General features: G+C 41.3%; 1 protein-coding gene across 2 annotated transcripts in view; it reads left to right on the top strand.

The window, feature by feature from the left end:
• rhcgb (Rh family, C glycoprotein b) overlaps positions 1 to 15449 on the top strand; it is a 50691-nt gene extending 35242 nt beyond the window's left edge. The window contains exons 2-11 of one of the 2 annotated variants that reach the window (XM_060915009.1): positions 3053 to 3245; positions 3689 to 3839; positions 4131 to 4278; positions 4420 to 4586; positions 10159 to 10296; positions 10494 to 10630; positions 10899 to 11023; positions 11782 to 11855; positions 12943 to 13019; positions 14571 to 15449. In XM_060915009.1, coding sequence (XP_060770992.1) covers positions 3053 to 3245; positions 3689 to 3839; positions 4131 to 4278; positions 4420 to 4586; positions 10159 to 10296; positions 10494 to 10630; positions 10899 to 11023; positions 11782 to 11855; positions 12943 to 13019; positions 14571 to 14670 — 1310 coding nt within the window. In that variant the 3' untranslated portion in view covers positions 14671 to 15449. Of the gene's footprint in view, positions 1 to 3052; positions 3246 to 3688; positions 3840 to 4130; positions 4279 to 4419; positions 4587 to 10158; positions 10297 to 10493; positions 10631 to 10898; positions 11024 to 11781; positions 11856 to 12942; positions 13020 to 14565 lie in introns of both variants that reach the window. The other variant, XM_060915010.1, reaches the window with a different exon arrangement.
• Positions 15450 to 18870: the final 3421 nt, after the last annotated feature.

Raw genomic sequence — 18870 nt, forward strand, 5'->3', positions numbered from 1 at the left:
AACCACTTGTCAAATTTTCATGGGATCGGCACTGGTTGTGAATAGCAAGGGATCTTGGTGAACATGTGGGGTTCACAGAACCACAGTTGCATCCTAGCATTTTCACTCCTCATGTATTTCACCTGGATATGCCAGCAGTGTGATAAGGAACTGACACACCTCAGGACTAACCAGAAAGGTGCGTTTCTCCCCCCCAACACTGGAAGGGGTGAAATTAACCTTGGCGTACCTGGAGAAAGCAGAGTGATGCCCAGGTAGCAGCAGCACAGACTTGGGTATGCCTCTAGTAATATAAGCAATGAGGCGGAAACACTCCTCGTAAAGTGGCATGTCATGGTAGGGGTTGGGCGTCCAACCTGCCTATAGGCCATGGTGATGACATCTGCCAACCAGTAGGCCAGTGTTCATTTAGATGAACATCGTTCCACTGAGGCGGCACGGTGGTGTAGTGGTTAGCGCTGTCGCCTCACAGCAAGAAGGTCCGGGTTCGAGCCCCGTGGCCGGCGAGGGCCTTTCTGTGCGGAGTTTGCATGTTCTCCCCGTGTCTGCGTGGGTTTCCTCCTGGTGCTCCGGTTTCCCCCACAGTCCAAAGACATGCAGGTTAGGTTAACTGGTGACTCTAAATTGACCGTAGGTGTGAATGTGAGTGTGAATGGTTGTCTGTGTCAGCCCTGCGATGACCTGGCGACTTGTCCAGGGTGCACCCTGCCTTTTGCCCGGAGTCAGCTGGGATAGGCTCCAGCTTGCCTGCGACCCTGTAGAACAGGATAAAGCGGCTAGAGATAATGAGATGAGATCTTTCCACTGAGAGAGACAAAACGTTGATTTGAGGATCAAATGGCTGCCATTAGGTCAAAATACAACAAGGAACACTCTGCAGGTTCACCTTCATGGAATGCTACAAAATCAGTCAACTGGCTAATAAAATTGGCTAATATGACCTAGACATAAAACTCAGGCTTAGCCACAAGGTTATGAGCAGACAATGCATACAACCTGAGCTTATTACCAAAACATGCAGTTCTCCCACTTTTTTTTTCTGAAGGGATGGCTAAAGGCCCGGTCCCACTGCACTTACGGATGCAAAGAGGATGTAAAACGTAAAAAAATCTTTGCCATCCGTTGGAAAACGCTATGCATCCGTTGTGTACTCATTGCATACGTGCTTCATACGCTCTATCCATCGAGCATCCGTCCACTGTGATTTCATCCGCGCAAAAAGTTTTGAGCTGCACAAAACTTTTAGAACGGATGAACTTTCCGCCATGTACGATGTAAATCCGCGACATATACGAGCAACAAACGTTCTATGTCCGTTATCATCCGTTAAACGTCTGCTGTATCCTCTCTGCATCCTCTGGGCATCCTCGCAACTCACATCCGCTGCAGCTGAAAACGGAAAGAGGGAGGAAAGATAAGGTACATGAAACGTCTATTCATCGTTAGTAGCACAGAAATAGAAAGGATGTAAGCGTATGCATCTCGTATATAAAGTATTCAAAACGGACAAAGCGTTTATATCTGGGATGTATCTCGTATATTTAGGATGTCTGGAGTATGTCTAGAGTATGTATAAGGACACCTAGCGGACAATCGGTCTGCATCCGATATACATCCGCGCAACATCCCCTTTGTTTCCGTTAGGCGTACGTGATGCATCCCCTTCTTCCGCTATGCATCCGCTCTTTCTGCTATGCGTCCGCTTCTCAGTTATCACCGGTAACCCCTTCGGAGCTGTTATCCACTTCCATCCGCTTTCATCCGCTAGGCTTCCTATGAACATGCGTTTAACATCCCCGCTATATACTACCCACGACCGTTCTTTTCCGTTCTGTTTTCACAAATTTTCGCCAATTTTGTCCATTTCTGGAGCGGATGAAAACGGATAGAGCCACCCCCGAAATTTTACTCGTCCGCTGTGTCCTTTTTGCATACGTTTTGTGTCCATCGGCCAGTGGGACCGGGCCTTAACATAAAGGCAGATTTTAGACACATTAAAGTTTAGCATCCTACATAAGCTTGTGCAGGGACTCCAGCAGTAGGGCCTCGCAAACTAGGCCCTTGTGGAGTTGTGGTGGATGATGGCACTGTGCCTCTTTCATAAAGCTCATAGTATGGGCATAAGTGAGTTACATTACATTAATGTCATTTAGCAGACACTCCTATCCAGAGCATCATACAACATACCCAGAGTAGCCTGGAGAGCAGTTGGGGGTTAGGTGCCTTGCTCAAAGGCACTTCAGTCATTCCTGCTGGTCCAGGGAATCAAACTGGCAACCTTTTTGGTCCTAAGAGCTGCTTCTCTAACCATTAGGCTATGAGTTGATGTAACAAAGAGGCAGAAAGGTATATAGTAGAGGGTAATATGAGATTCTGCATCCTCTGCCACTCTGTTAGGGAGAACCACAATTGACAATGAGTTGATTTGTCATCAGCAAAGAGATCAACCTGTGTCTTTCCAAACATTTCCAGATTTGGGACACAACTTCTGGGTGTAGACACCACTTTCCTAGGTGTACAAGCTTTTAATCAGAGTTCCATACTGTGTACATGTGTCTAAAAGGCAAGAAGATGAAAGGGCAACATGGCTTTATGGCAGTGGCATTTATAGCAAATACTGTCATATGCCACCTTGTGACTTTGTTGAATGGTCTCACCATGTGTAGGTACATGCACAGTAAGGTATACAGGTGACTGTAGTGAAATATAACTTCTTATATCAACCCAACATTCTTGTTACAGTGACTGTAAAACGTAACTGCCAACTTGCTTTCTTGTTAACCCGAAACACACTTCATCCAGTTCATCAAACCTTACAGTTTATGTTTAGATTTTTTCCCTGGTTAAATGATTTCAATACAAGGACAGACATTTATGATTTTAGTGTTTCTCTTTTTAATTATTATAACACAAATTCTGAGTAACTGACATGCTAATTTCCAGCTTAACTCCTATTTTTGAAAATTTCCTTTTAATACTGTGATTTGTTAAAACGTTTATTATGAGCAAATATCTACACTTCATGAATTATACGTTTCCTCTGTTCCCTTAGGTTTTCAGGATGTCCATGTTATGATTTTTGTGGGCTTTGGATTCCTCATGACATTTTTGAAGCGCTATGGTTTTGGTGCTGTTGGTTTCAACTTCATCATTGCGGCATTTGGACTTCAGTGGGCGCTGTTAATGCAAGGCTGGTTCCACTCTCTGGACCCAGCTGACGGCCTTATCAAAATTGGCGTGGAAAAGTAGGCTTATGTCAAACATTTTTTGATTTAGTGATGAATCAGTTTTCATAGTGTATGTTTCTTTCATGCAGAAGTGGCTTTACAGTGTTTCTTCTTAATTAACAGTTAACTATGAAATGTTCAGCAGTATTTGTACCCAATTACTATCATCCCATATTCTACATCAGTACAATAATCACTCTAGCATCATAAATTTTATGATGAAATGTAGCTGTCTAAATTGTAACTATGCTTCTTACATGACATCTGAATACAAGGTTAAAGTTATTTAAGTTAAATTGAAACATTTATTACAGTACAGGTGTAATCTATATTAAAATGAGTTGTGCACATCGAGCAATTACAAATTTTATCTACATGAATCGATTACATATACATTTCTAAACTGTAGGAACATACATTTAAAATGTCCTTTTGCCTTTTTTTTTTTTTTTGATGTCCAGCATGATCAATGCAGACTTTTGTGTGGCTGGCTGTTTGATTGCCTATGGAGCACTTCTAGGGAAAGTCAGTCCTGTGCAGCTCATGGTGTTGACCCTGTTTGGCATTACCCTGTTTGCTGTAGAAGAATTTATCATAATTAGCCTCCTTCATGTGAGTCTATGCAATGAACAAAAAAAGATTTATTTAATGCATGTGTGTCAAAACGAAACACTATTAGATGTAGCAAATCACAGCAATGAATATTAAGAAATTTATTCATTAGAATGTATTGTATGGTTAAATAACATAAATATTTAATTCAATTATAGCTTGACAAATGAATAGTAAGGGCAAAATGCAAAAAAGCAAAAACAACAAAAGCATGCCCTGTAAATAGCAGTGTTTTGAAGAGGTTAAACTATCTCGATTGTGACTTACAAAATGAGCTACTCTATCCAATAGGCCAGAGATGCTGGAGGTTCTATGGTGATCCATACATTTGGAGGCTATTATGGACTGGCTATCTCATGGGTCCTCTATCGGCCAAACTTGAAGGATAGCAGTCACTTGAATGGCTCAGTCTACCACTCCGACTTGTTTGCAATGATTGGTAAGTTCCCTTTATAGCACGCATGATAATGGGTGTCAGAGTACCAGTCTCAACCTCCTAATGTCTTTCCATGTCTTGGGAACAACTCGTATACTACAGTATATAGACATTAAAGTTTTATGCTTTATGCTTTTCCCATAGGAACTCTGTTTCTGTGGATGTTCTGGCCCAGTTTTAATTCTGCCATTTGTGACCATGGAGATGGTCAGCATAGAGCAGCCATTAACACCTACCTGTCTCTGGCTGCCACTGTCCTCACCACCTTTGCCATCTCCAGCCTGTTTCAGAAGCATGGAAAATTGGACATGGTAATGGGCCTTTTGTGTTTTGGTATCTACAGCTGTGGCAATCATGGTCTTAAAGGAACAGTCCACCGTACTTCCATAATGAAATATGCTCTTATCTGAATTGAGACGAGCTGCTCCGTACCTCTCCGAGCTTTGCGCGACCTCCCAGTCAGTCAGACGCGCTGTCACTCCTGTTAGCAATGTAGCTAGCCTCAGCATGGCCAATGGTATTTTTTGGGGCTGTAGTTAGATGCGACCAAACTCTTCCGCGTTTTTCTTGTTTACATAGGTTTATATGACCAGTGATATGAAACAAGTTCAGTTACACAAATTGAAACGTAGCGATTTTCTGTGCTATGGAAAGTCCGCACTATAATGACAGGCGTACTAACACCTTCTGCGCGCTTCGACAGCGCATTGATACCTGAGCTCCGTATCAGTGCGCTGCCGAAGCGCGCAGAAGGTGTTAGTACGCCTGTCATTATAGTGCGGACTTTCCATAGCACAGAAAATCGCTACGTTTCAATTTGTGTAACTGAACTTGTTTCATATCACTGGTCATATAAACCTATGTAAACAGGAAAAACGCGGAAGAGTTTGGTCGCATCTAACTACAGCCCCAAAAAATACCATTGGCCATGCTGAGCCTAGCTACATTGCTAACAGGAGTGACAGCGCGTCTGACTGACTGGGAGGTCGCGCAAAGCTCGGAGAGGTACGGAGCAGCTCGTCTCAATTCAGATAAGAGCATATTTCATTATGGAAATACGGTGGACTGTTCCTTTAACCAAGATTTTAGGTGGATTAATGTTCATAAATTGTGGCAGCTGATCATGTTTTTAGCAGGGCTAAAATCTAATATCGATCAACAACCCAATATGCACAAAGGGCGGCATGGTGGTTAGCACTGTCGCCTCACAGCAAGAAGGTACTGGGTTCGAACCTCACAGTTGACCGGGGCCTTTCTGTGTGGCGTTTGCATGTTCTCCTCATGTCTGCATCGGTTTACTCCCACAGTTCAAAGACATGCAGATTAGGTGAAAATACCCAGCCACTGGGGTTGCACAAGCCAGTGCATACTTCATGCTGGTCCCAAGCCCAGATACAGTAGAGAGGGTTACATCAGGAAGGGTAAACCTATGCCAAATCAAATATGTGGATCATGATGATCCACTGTAGCAACCCCTAATGGGTGCAGCTGAAAGAAAAGGAACCCAATGCACACAAAATTGTTCACTCTTTGTAATCATGTGACTTGATGGTCACTGAATATGCTATCCATTGAGTAGCTTGTGACCAAGGTTGGTGCTACAGGTGGCCTGTCTTACTTTCTACCTCCTGTGAGTTTTTCTTCGATATTATGAGCATTTCTCATAGACTACTGTGGACCTCCATAATGTCTGTTATATTGTCTCCATAGTGTCTGACTTGGTTCCTATGAGCATCACCTGTGCTGTGCAGTTTTACTCCCTGTTCAGTGAATGGCACTTACCAATGATCAGCTTATCCCTTGATCTTATCCCTTGATCACTAGTTCTATATTTGATAAGGTTGAACTGGTTAAAAAGATTTTATCATGCTAGATGTACAGTGCTTTAAGCCATACATCCACAGGACCGGTTCTTTCCTGGTGATTTGTATGACACTTCTTTTCATGTTCCCATAACCCCATAACATGGTTGTTTTCAAGGCTGGGCTTCTAAGGATAGGCAATCAAATTCAGAGTCTTGCACTTCTGCCTTTCCCTAGCACCATGGGGATGTTTTCAAAATGTATGTAGACAGACATGTCTAGCCTGGTGGCTAGGAACATCATGATACTGCTGTGTTTGGAGGACAGACACCTCTGTGCCCTCACCAAGAAGCAGGCCATTCAGAATACATCCATTAACCTTGCTCAGAGAAGAGGCATTTTGGGAACTGAAGTGCGTTATCTGCCTATGGCTGGACCCCAAATGCCACAGACAGGAATATGTCCTTGTCTCCATGAAAGGAGCACAATCACAAGGCATGACTTGGAGAATTCTTCCTGGGAGTGGTGCCCATGCAGAGATTGATAATCACCACACACAGCTCCCCTATAGACCCCTTTCACTGACGTCACCCGAAACCGGAAGTAAACAGACCCTGCGCCATTTTGGAAGACCAACAAACTTGTGATTAGGGGGAAATAACGGCAGCGATATGTGAACCCACGAGAATAAAGTAGAGTGGCAAACGACTTAAACAAACAAATCTGAGCTGTTTTATTTATGATTTATTGGCCCAGCAGTAGACTTGAAAGAAACCTGTGTGAGACTTGGCAAAAAACTGTGGATATAATGGATAAGTCTGTGCATGATCTGCGGACACTTTGAGGTAAGCAAACGCAAGAAATTCAGATTTAAAACATGCTAAATTGGCCTCAAGTTGATAACTGTATGAGGAGCAAGCCTCCCAGACTTCTACAATTTAATAATAATAATAATAATTTAGAATGGTTTGGGGCTTGCTCTCCCTCCTATTATATAAATAAAGCATAGTTATTGTGTAGGCATATATCATAAATACATATGTATAATTTGGATAAATTAACCTAAATTATGGATACCTTAATAGTAACAAAAAGTATTAATTTTTCAACTGAAAAGATATATTATTAAAAGATAAATATCAACAAGATTACCTTGGCCATAACTATGTGTAGGTTATTCTTAATAACAGCTGTAATATCACGAACCAAGCCACTAACAACATAATTGTAAGCCTGTAGCCCTTTGTAGGCTTTCAAGTCATCAGCAGTGTAGGCAGTGTTCGAACTACGGGGGTACTCGGGGGATCCGAGATCCCCTGAAACAGACATGAGATCCCTTGAAAACATGATTTGGGAAATGTTGGGGGGTCTCTAAAATATTGGCAAAATGATGTTTATTGACATAGCAATCGTGTGTAACGGGAAGTATTTGCATATCCGAAGTGTTGTGTTTACATCAAAGATAAAATAAACCGATATGACAACGACTGCTGCTGCCAGGTTGGTTGTTGAGTAGCCTGACTGTTGTTTTGTTTTTTTTTTCTTGCGTGTGGTATCATTGTTGACGCGAGGTTGTTTTTTGAACATGCCAATGCGGACATGATATCCCCTGATAAGCTATGACTTCAGACGCGATGCGTGTGTGGAGTCCGCGTGATATGTGCGTAAGATAGGCTTCTCATGTGTTTGGAGATCCGCGCTCTGAGACAAGCGCAAGCACCACCCCCCCCCCCCCCCCCCCCCCCCAAGGGAAAAAAAGGGGACCCCCCCGAAAATATCGGAATAGTTCGAACACTGAGTGTAGGCACTGGGTGTAAACAACAAATAGTTTACAATGTCTGGGTAGCAAACAGATGGCAGAATTGGTGTCAGGTCCTCCTTATGTTTCCATTCTCCCTTGCCCCGAGTCTTATCATATGGGTCAAACCCATCAATCACAGCCAGTTTCTCCACATACCGTGCCCTTTCTGCAGCTGGTAATGTACTCACATAACCCGAATTATCATCCATCGTGTCACTTTACTCTCGCTCGTACTTTGTTTTATATTGAGTGCATGTACTTGGTCTTCCAATATGGCGCCTAACAAAATCTCGCGGCGCGGTGATGTCATGCGGTAGCCCTCTATAGTCTGGGCAGTGGTGTGGTACTACAGGGCTATGGTCATTGCACATCAACCAACTAGAATTGATGGTGGTTCATCAAGCTTTGAAGCTCTTCTTGCTGATTGTAAGACATTGCCACATATTGGTCCACTCAGAAAACATAGTGAAGGTCAACTAGATCAATGATCATGGCAGGACAAGGTCAAGTACTTCTCTTTGGTGGGCCCATTCACAATTTGTCTACACAGGATCAAGCACCCAGTAGACATCACACTGGGATAGGATGCCGTTGTGCACTACAGTCATTCAGAACCTGTGCCAGTTTGATGAGGAGGGCCTGGAGAAAGTTCATCAATGCAAATAATGTGCCATTTTCATGCATACGGTACAAAAACATTAGAAAATGCATTATTATGACTAAATGGGCAGTACGGTGGTGTAGTGGTTAGCACTGTCGCCTCACAGCAAGAATGTTCTGGGTTCGAGCCCAGTGGCCAATGGAGGCCTTTCTGTGTGGAGTTTGCATGGGTTTCCTCTGGGTGCTCTGGTTTCCCCTACAGTCCAAAGACATGCAGGTTAGGCTAATTGGTAGTTTTAAATTGACTGAGTGTGAATTGTTGTTCGTCTTTGTGTCAGCTCTGCAATGATCTGGCAACTTGTCCAGGGTGTACCCCACCTCTTGCCCATAGTCACCTGGGATAGGCTCCAACTTGCCTGCAACCCTGCACAGGATAAGTGGTTATGGATGATGGATGGATGGGTTATTATGAATAACTATTTAAAAAAACATCTTCCATACAGACCTGGCGACTTGTCCAGGGTGTACCCCGCCTTTCGCCCGTAGTCAGCTGGGATAGGCTCCAGCTTGCCTGCGACCCTGTAGAAGGATGAAGCGGCTAGAGATAATGAGATGAGATGAGATCTTCCATACAAACAGAATATTACATACAGCATGTAACCATGGTTCTACAATTAAGTGTAGGAAAGATGGAGATTCCTCTGACTTTGATTCCTTGCCAAGTGCAAATAGTAATGTCATCAGTGCCTAGTGGTGATCCACGTGGGTCTTCTGGCTATTCTTGCTAACCCAAATGACCAAGGGAGTTTGCAGATCGTTAACCATATTGGACAGTGAATTGTCTGTCTGCAAACCAATCAACTTCCATTCTTCCATAGGTTTTCTCAATTAGCTGACCTACACCCTTCTCACTAGGCATCAAATTCAGTTTTTACTCTGTAAAGGCCTCTGCATGCTCTTGCGACAAGGCTTTCGCAGATAGCTTTTCGCAGACAGTTGTAATTTATTGTTGAGCGGGGAGTAATAGGTGTGCGCGATGTTATTCACCGGCACAACGCAAGGGGGCGCGAAGTCGCTAGGAGTAGTTGGTGGGTGTGGTTAGTGGAGTGTTTATCCTCCGGTTACTTATAATGACTAGAACTTTTTTTTTTTATAATGACTAGAACTGGAGTCGTATAGATGTACGTACTTCCTCAATCAACCGCTCTTCGTGCTGCTCCATCTTCGCTCGTGTTTTTAAAAATGCCGGTCGTGAAAACAAAACAAACCGGGAAAGTAGGGAAGCGGAAGTGCGTGTACAGCGGATGTAGAGTGGACCAATCAGAGCCCTCTTGTCTGCGACGCTGTCTGCGAGGCTTCTGCGGTGGTCACAATTTTTGGGAGGTGCGCGCAGAGCGTCTGCGAAGGTGGGGGGGCTACGCAGACACTATCTGCGGCGCCGTCTGCGAGGACTGGGTTGTCAGCATAAATTGGCCTTAAGAAACCACACAAGAATCTCCCAACTCTTCCAAGGGAGCCCACCCTGGCAGAAGAACTGACTTATTCTACTGTTTTGGAAAATGTTTTATGTTTTTGAACATTGATACAGAAATGGCAGTTTTGATCTCAGTCTACTATCTTAAAATCTAATGTAATATCATTGTACAGTAAATCTACACCGTAGTTTTGCTTTGTCTCCAGGTGCACATCCAGAATTCTACCTTGGCTGGTGGTGTTGCTGTAGGAACAGCTGCTGAGTTCATGCTAATGCCGTATGGCTCTTTGATAGTAGGATTCTGCTGTGGCCTCATCTCCACACTGGGCTACATTTACCTCACAGTAAGAGTTGCTTACACATTTTAAAATAACTTAAAGTAAAATAATATGACTGATGGTGCTACTAATATAGCAATGTGCAATCACTGTTGAAAAAAAATATTTAAGAATCTAATTAAGAATGGTGGTGTTCCTTTTACAAAGTCAGCTTGGCCTCATACAGTCAAAATGGAGATTAACTCTATCATGTTATCTCCTAGCCCTTTCTGGAGAAAACATTAAAGATCCAGGACACATGTGGTATCCATAACCTGCATGCAATGCCTGGGGTCATAGGGGGAATTGTGGGAGCCATCACAGCTGCTGCTGCTACTGAACCTGTATATGGCAAAGAGGGGTATGTCCAGGTCACATGATCCAATAGATTACACACTTTATATGGAGTATATTATACATTTCCTTATGAACAGATTAACTATTTAATTTTGGTAGTGAGATTTCCTTCCAATGTTTATTTGACTAAACTATACATGCATACATACTGAAGTATCTTTTCCTCCATTTTCTTTGTTTCTTTGACGGTTGTGGTATGTTTTATTTTTTATTGTAGCACAAGGACTTCTTTTTTTGCATTAAAAGCCCTCTTTTTCCTTTTTTTTTTAAAGGTTGATAAACACATTTGATTTTGAGGGGTCATTCAGAAACAGATCTCCAGCTGTCCAAGGTGGCTACCAGGCAGCTGCAATGTTTGTCGCTGTGTGCTTTGGAATAGGAGGTGGAATACTTGTGGGTATGTCAAAGTATAACAGAATTATGTAACTTAAACATTATGTAGAATCAAGGTCAAGAGAGACAAATGTGCAACTGTGCCAGGGTTATAACTGGTTGAATTTGTTGAGACTGACTTTATGAACCATTGTGTATGTTTTAAAGAAATGAACACTTGCGATGAGATTTCACTTACAGCCTGAAACGGTTTACATTTTTTATATATTCTAGGAGACAGTTATTTAGCCTTTATTTAACCAGGCAAGTCACTAAGAAGAAGATTCTGATTTACAGTAGCAAGCTGGCAAAAGGCAAAGCCTCTTGAGTAAAGGGGGTAAAGGCTAAAAATGACGAGGGGTGACATCAATTAACGCTTCTTATAGAAAGTTAAATATTCATTTATTGTACAATTTATCAACAACAAAGGCAAAACATGAAATTTATCTTGCACAAAAACAACAATCCAAACTACAAGGCAGATTCGACAAAAACATGGTTAGAAAATAGTTTTTTAGAATGATCATCTTGGTCTCCAGAGTTTATAATAAATAGATATCATGTCAAGAAAAATGGATAAAGACAGGTGCAGAGGAAGGACTTGTATTAAATGTATTGTTGCTATGAATTACCTTCATTTGTCTTCTTTTATTTTGCACTTAATTTTATTTGCCAGTCACTTGAGTTTAACATTCTGAGTACCCAGATATATCTGAACGTAAATGTCTGATCTGAATCTTTTGCATGGTGCATAGGAGAGAACAGGGTTTCCTCTCTTTACAGGTCTGATCCTGAGGCTGCCTATCTGGGGGTCTGTGGCAGATGATAACTGCTTTGAGGATGAAGTCTACTGGGAGGTGAGAGTTTACGTCATTCATCCACAAAAATGCTACTGCACCGGAAAAGTCAAACATTACAGATTATCTACTGAACTTGCAATTTGATTTCAGTGATTCGTTGCTTGAATGGAACTCACTTTTCACCTTTCCATAGTGATGAACAGCACCCACAGTGAAGGTTAACTTATGCCGCTTTTCCACTACAAACGCGGCTGAGTTGGGCTGAGCCGTGCCGTGCTGAGTTGGGCTGAGTCGAGCTGAGCGGGGCTGTTGGAGTTGCATTTCGATTACAACCGCGCTGAACCGTGCTGGCTGGAAGTGGGTGGACACATTGGGTGGAGTTAGCGAAAGTGGGTGGACGTCACGTGATGTCGTTAAGCGGCGCAAACAGTGACATCAGTGACCTTTTAAGCGGTAGTCTCACGACCCAGATAGTAAAACAATAAACATGGAGTCGTTCGTGTTGCTGGTCTTGGTGCTGTGGCTTGTTGTCACCGACAATGCCAACAGATACTGGCAAGAGCGTATAGATGAGGTGAGGCTCATAAGGCTTCAGAAATTCTCATAATTCGTAATTCTTCTTCTTCCGGGTTTGCGGTGTTTACAGATCCCAGCGTGCTCGCGGGGCGTGTGTGGGCATGTGAGGACACTCCTCCTCACCAATCAGTGCACAGGGGAGTGTCTCCTCACGCCCCTAGCCCCACTCGGCTCGGTTTGGCTCGCTTCAGCCCTACTCCAAAACCGTGCGAGTTTTGGGGGCTGAGCAGGGCTGAAGCGAGCTGAGTCGTGCTGTTCTGAGGTAGTCGAAACGCGAGCTGTGTCGGGCTGAAGTGAGCTGAAGTGAGCTGAAAAAGGGTAGTGGAAAAGGGCCATTAGCTCAGTGTTTTATCTGTGTACATACCCACATGGCTCTCATGAGATGTGTCTGATGTATATTACTTTTTTTTTTTAATTGCTTATGAAATATCAACATGTTTAAACTCTATGATTCCTTGAAACATGAGGGTGAGGAAGCTGAGGGAGAACACAACTCAAAGCCACATTTAGTTACGTGTATGTCTGTAATATTTGTACTAGTTTAAATTAATCTCTATATCATGTTTAGGTGCCTGAAGAGGAGGAACCTGTCCCTCCTGTTCCAGAGTATAACAAACACATGACAACCAACAAGAATGCAGACGTGTGAGTTTAAAAAAAAAAAAAAAAATGTTAGATTAAGCAAAAAATGAAGATGTGGACATGATTTTATTAAATGTGTTAGCTAAAGAGTGTTTGAGAATGTCCATTTTCCTGGGGACATCGTACAGAATCATTTTAAATGCAAAGTTCTTATCACTTTAGTAATGAAACGTTTAGTGACGGGTTCATTTCAGACAATAACTATTACAAAAATAAAATGAGGCTAATTATCTTAATTTTAAATGGGGAAAACAATTGCAAAAGCATTCCAGTTTGTCAAGATAGCATAAAATAGTATCCTGTGCCAAAGCCTGTGTTGTCTTAACGCCTATCTTAAGCTTCTCTTTATTATGCTTGCTTGATAGATAAAAAAAAAAAAACTTATTTAGAAGCATAATTGCATAATATTTCTTTATACTGCAAAATGCTGAGACAGCACCCGTATTTCCAACACCACAATTAGTTATGACTGGTTTTGGAGAGGCCAATAAGGCATCATGGGCAGAAGTGGAAAAGGTACTGAGAAATTCTACTTAAGTGAAAGCATTGATCCATCCATCCATTTTGGCATATCACTACAGTGACATGGCCACTCTGACGGCTTCAGCCATCAAAGTGTCTAGGGAGCATTACAGTAGTGGTTTCCCGTCGAAAGCATTGATAGTGTGTCAAAAGCTTACTTAATTAAAAGTGGAAGTATCCAGTGAAAAATGTGCTCAAGTTTAAAAAGTTGCTTCTTTTTATTGTACTCAAATATTAGAAAGTAAAAGTTAAATGTTTTTAAGTGATAAAGTTATGGTAATGTCATGTTTTCGCATTTAAATTAGCTTTTCTTTTTTTTTTTTACTTACCTAAACCTGCTATAACATTAATTTCTTTTTAAAGTTACTGGCTGGATAAGGGAGGAACAGACCATCGAGGTTTCTAACGTAGGTCTACTTTGCAGGTCTAAATAAAAGTGTAAGGAGTAAAAGTTATGTTTGGGAGGTTTTTTTTTTTCTAAGAAATGTAAGTAAGAGACCAAGGATTCAATTTCAGTAACACTCACAAAAAATAGCCTATAAATGCACCAAAATAATACTTAAGTATAATAATAACACCAAAACAATAACAAACAACAAAAGTACAATTACTCAAGTATATTTCCATACCTGTCATGGTCATTAAAAAAAAAAACCTAAACAACCCTGCAATCATTTTCTGCACAATATCAATGAAACTAGGTTACTAAAAACAAGTCTGACTTTTTTTATTGAAGCCTTGAAATGAAATGAATTTTGTGTTGAGTTTTGTTTCCTCCTTTTATAATGACAGCTGTGTAACTGTAACTTAAATTTGTTTACTTTTTTAGATGTTTATGAGAAGTTTATGACTAAGTTGTGCACCAGTATCAGCTGATTGACAAAATTTTAATTTAAGAAAATTTGTGTAATAAGCCCTAGTATGTAGTAGCCTAAAGGCTAATGGTCACAAGGTGGCGCAAAAATACCACTGTGACTAGACAGAGCTCCTTATGGAAAGCGACCTACAGTTTGTCTGCATTTCACAGGATAGAAACCCGCTTCACTGTGGAACAGAGCTAATCCTGGAAGAGCAGCGAGCTATCAGCCTTGACTCTGCGAATCCCGTGACCATGCTTTCTTTCTCCAAATAACATTATGCATAGATATTTATGTAATTTGTTGTAATAACATTTTATTATACTGACCATAGATTACGTGTGTGTAGCCTACAGTAAATCACCTGTTCTGTTCATATGGTTTTTGTTTTGCATCACACCCAGAGTTTCCCATCAAACTCTGACGTGCAGCAGTGTTGGAAATGGAAGTGTTTTAACATGTTATTTCCTACACAGAAGGGGGGTCACAGCCAAAAGGAAGAGTTGCCCCATTTCAGTATTTCATTCTCACTTTCCTTCTTACTAACCAGTTTTTAAGAGAAACTGCAAATGTTTGTACTAAAATACTGTCTCTGTTTTTCATGGTATTGATTTTGAGGGGTTGAATCTGACTGTCTTTTTAATGCTTAGCAAGCGGTGAGATTTCTTTTCATGTATATTAAACAGTAGCCATGGATATGTTGAAATAAAATACATTTATATATTTAGACTTACAAAACCAGAAAAGCTCTAATTTGTTTGACCTAGCTAACCATCATTCAAACTTTCAAATGATAGTTTAAAAGAAATTCAGTAGATCAATAGGTATCCAACTTTTTAAACTATAGTTTTAGACTAGTCTTGTGTACCTGCCCATATGAGAGCAGGATAGAAAACATTCCAGGCTAAAAGAATGCAATAGAATTATACAACTGACGTTACATCACTCCAAATATTCTTCGAAGGCTAAACATTGATGCAATTACAACACCAGAAATTTCTTTACATTTCCATTCCCTATTAAAAAAAAAGATGTATATAATTCAGTGAAGAATAATCAGTTTAATTTTAACTTTAATTTATAATCAATTTGTTTTGAGTATATTATTCATGTTCTAATCATGAAACTGATTTCAGTTTAATCATACAAATCTGTTTCTCTAGCATTTTCCTTAACAGCAAAGTACAGTTTGCGTCTGCCTTGACTCATATCCATGGTTTTATAAATAAAAGTTCTTATTGAAATGTGATGTCAATTTTTATTTGCCATTATATTTAAAATAGTGAGAAGATCGTTTATGAAAAAATGCATTCATTTCATTGTATTTTTTAGATTAAGTGTAATATCAAAGCAAATCATCTATGCAGGCAGAATGTATAGTTAAATAGCGAAGGACAGATGTTTATATTTCAACAGAAATATGTACTTTCAGGAAGCTCTTAAAATGCTAGAGAAAACGGTATGCTTAATGGTTTAACCATGCACATAATACATTAACATCCATCCATCCATTATCTGTAGCTGCTTATCCTGTTCTACAGGGTCACGGGCAAGCTGGAGCCTATCCCAGCTGAGTATGGGTGAGAGGTGGGGTACGCCCTGGACAAATCGCCAGGTTATCGCAGGGCTGACACAGAGACAAACAACCATTCACACTCACATTCACACCTACGGTCAGTTTAGAGCCACCAATTAGCCTAACCTGCATGTCTTTGGGGGAAACCGGAGCACCCGGAGGAAACCCACACAGACACGGGGAGAACATGCAAACTCCACGCAGAAAGGCCCTCGCCGGCCACTGGGCTCAAACCCAGGACCTTCTTACTGTGAGGCGACAGTGCTAACCACTACATCATCGTGCCGCCCTTATACATTAACATATGTGGTATATTGTAGCCATTTATTGAAAGGCTGGGAGACAATAGTCTGGTAAGGTTAGTATTTCATAGCAGTTTATTAAAAATTCTTCTATAAATATCAGTGACTCTGTCGCCTCAGAGTGGGATGAAAGTTCATGACCTTTGCATGTGGAGGTCAACAGGATGATGTCAGAGATGACCATGCCACATGCCTCTTTTGATCGTGCTTCTTGGTGCACCAGACCAAAGGTCACTAAGGTCAAGGTTTAAATTGCATAATACAAAGGATAAAATTGTTTTTTAACTGTAATGAACATATCTAGTGAACCATATCTGATTGATTAATAATAAATAATCAAAGTATTCAGTAATGTAGCAAACAGCTCCCAGGTTCGAATCTTGCGATTTAAAAAATGGCCTAGCCTTGAAGAATATCCCCCCGCACAGAACAGTAAGGAAACCAGACAGTAATGTATCTCTACAGGGGGCCTTGGTGTAAAGTACTCTGATCTCAGTAGCCATGTGAGCAGAGAAAGTGCTCTAATTAACTGCTTCTTGGGTACCGTAGAGAAGGGGAGAAGGGAAGGAACACCCCCCCCCTTTTTTTAATGCTCCAATACATCTGTCCCCACCTCCTGTGTATTCAGATCCTTCCCCTCCATTCCCCACCCTACAGGGCCTCTCTCATCTTATGTTTATTCATTTGCCACTTAAAGGCCGGACACAGCACCCTGTTAAAACTAAATCAAGCCCCTTTCATGACATGATCCTTTTGCCAAAGCTGAAAAGGCCCCAGTCTGAGGGGGGTCTGACCCTGAGGACACAGAGCTGGGAGGAGGGGGACAACTTGATGTTGTGTTCACCAAAAAAAAGCCAGTACTGTCTGCCCTGCTGGTGATTAAGGCAGCCAATGGTGGTGAGAGAGACGGTGGCGGGAACTCAGAGGAGGAGTGTGGGAGATTAAGCCTGTCACGCCCATTCAGAAAGAGAAGGGACAGGAGGGATAAAGAAGGCAAAGAGCGTTAAAAGAGGGGAAGGAGGGAAGTGAGAGCTCTTTTCATGGCTGATGACTGATTGCCTGTCTGGACCAGCTCTCGGGGTTGATTGACAACCGTGCTGAGCCGAAGGGTGGGAAAGTGGGAAAACGCACTTGGGTGGAGTTGTTAGTGTGTGAGAAACGTTTTTGGAGAGGGGGGCCAGTGTACAATGTGCATGCTAAACACAACTAACAATACACACACTAATACTGGCTTTGCTTTTTCTTAGAAACCGAAGTGTGAGATGCTGTTTAATTAGTGGTGTAAAAGTTACATACTGCAGGATAAGAGAAATGTAAATTGATGTTTTTGGACATTTTTTTTTTTTACTATCCTGAGCACACAATATGTGTGAAATTATATGTATGGAATTTTTTTTTCTATCTTAATCTTCACATATGTTTATTACACACAGAGCCCAAACATATAGGAACCTTAGGATATCATTCTGCAAAGATATTGTTGGTTTTCAAGCCTTGTGCATTACCCATGTTAACTGCCCTATAAACTCTGAAAGAAGTCCATAAACTCCTCTATAACCTGGACTGAGTACATCAGGCCTCTTGCCATCAATGCTATAGTCATACAGCTCTTTTTCTTATTATGAGTGAATGGTCTTGGTAACCAAAACCTAGATAAGATGAAAAGGGGCCCTTGTTCATTCACCTGTAAGGCATCCATAGTCTGCACTTGGAATTTATCAGTTTTTTCATCTCCATTTTGAATTCTGAGGTATATTCTTAATATGGCTTCTCAAATGAGAAAATGTGGCAAATTCCTACCATTTTCATAGTCTATTCTATTTTTAGCTGCTCTTAATTATTTTGAGAGGTGATCCATGACCCATGACCAGACAAAATTCCTTACTTGGAAAAAGCAAATCCTTATTAAAGGATAAAGTCAAAGCACATCATCCCAGACTACATTAGCTGCATATTAAGTTCCAGTTTGCAAAACCTTGTATGATGCTTAAAGCTCAACATAGCACATCTTCAGCACACATTGTCACTCTCATCTGAGGCAATCTGTTATTCTCAAAGCTCACTCACAACTCTGGCAAAATATTTTCCTTGCATTGCATCTAAACTGTGTCATATTCCAGAGAATATTGGGAACCAGAGATCTATACAGTCCCCTCTGAAAATATTAGAATGGCAAGGCCAACTGTCTTGTTTTGCTACACGCTGGAGTTTTGAGATTTGGGTTTGAGATCAATATGAGATGACATCACAATTTCAGCTTCCATGTCCTGATCTTTACAGCTAGATGTTTTCAACAACTTAGAACATGGTACCTTTTATTTCAACCCACCCATTTTTAAGTGATCAAAAATATTGAAACATGTGACTGATAGGTGTGTCCTGTTAGACTGATTGTATAACCAATTAATAGCTTTCAATCTCTACTCTTGGTTTGAACCCTGGGTTTTGGCTGTGAAGACTGCATTTGTGGTTAAAAAGGGTAAACACACAATAAGCAGCCTATGGGAGAAGAGCGAGCCTTTCTGAAGCTGAAAAAAAACAGGGAAAATCAATAAGATTTGGGAAAAACAGGGAAAATCATTGAGCATTGGGTATAG

The sequence above is a fragment of the Neoarius graeffei genome, chromosome 2 (assembly GCF_027579695.1).
Source record: "Neoarius graeffei isolate fNeoGra1 chromosome 2, fNeoGra1.pri, whole genome shotgun sequence".
NCBI lineage: Eukaryota > Metazoa > Chordata > Actinopteri > Siluriformes > Ariidae > Neoarius > Neoarius graeffei.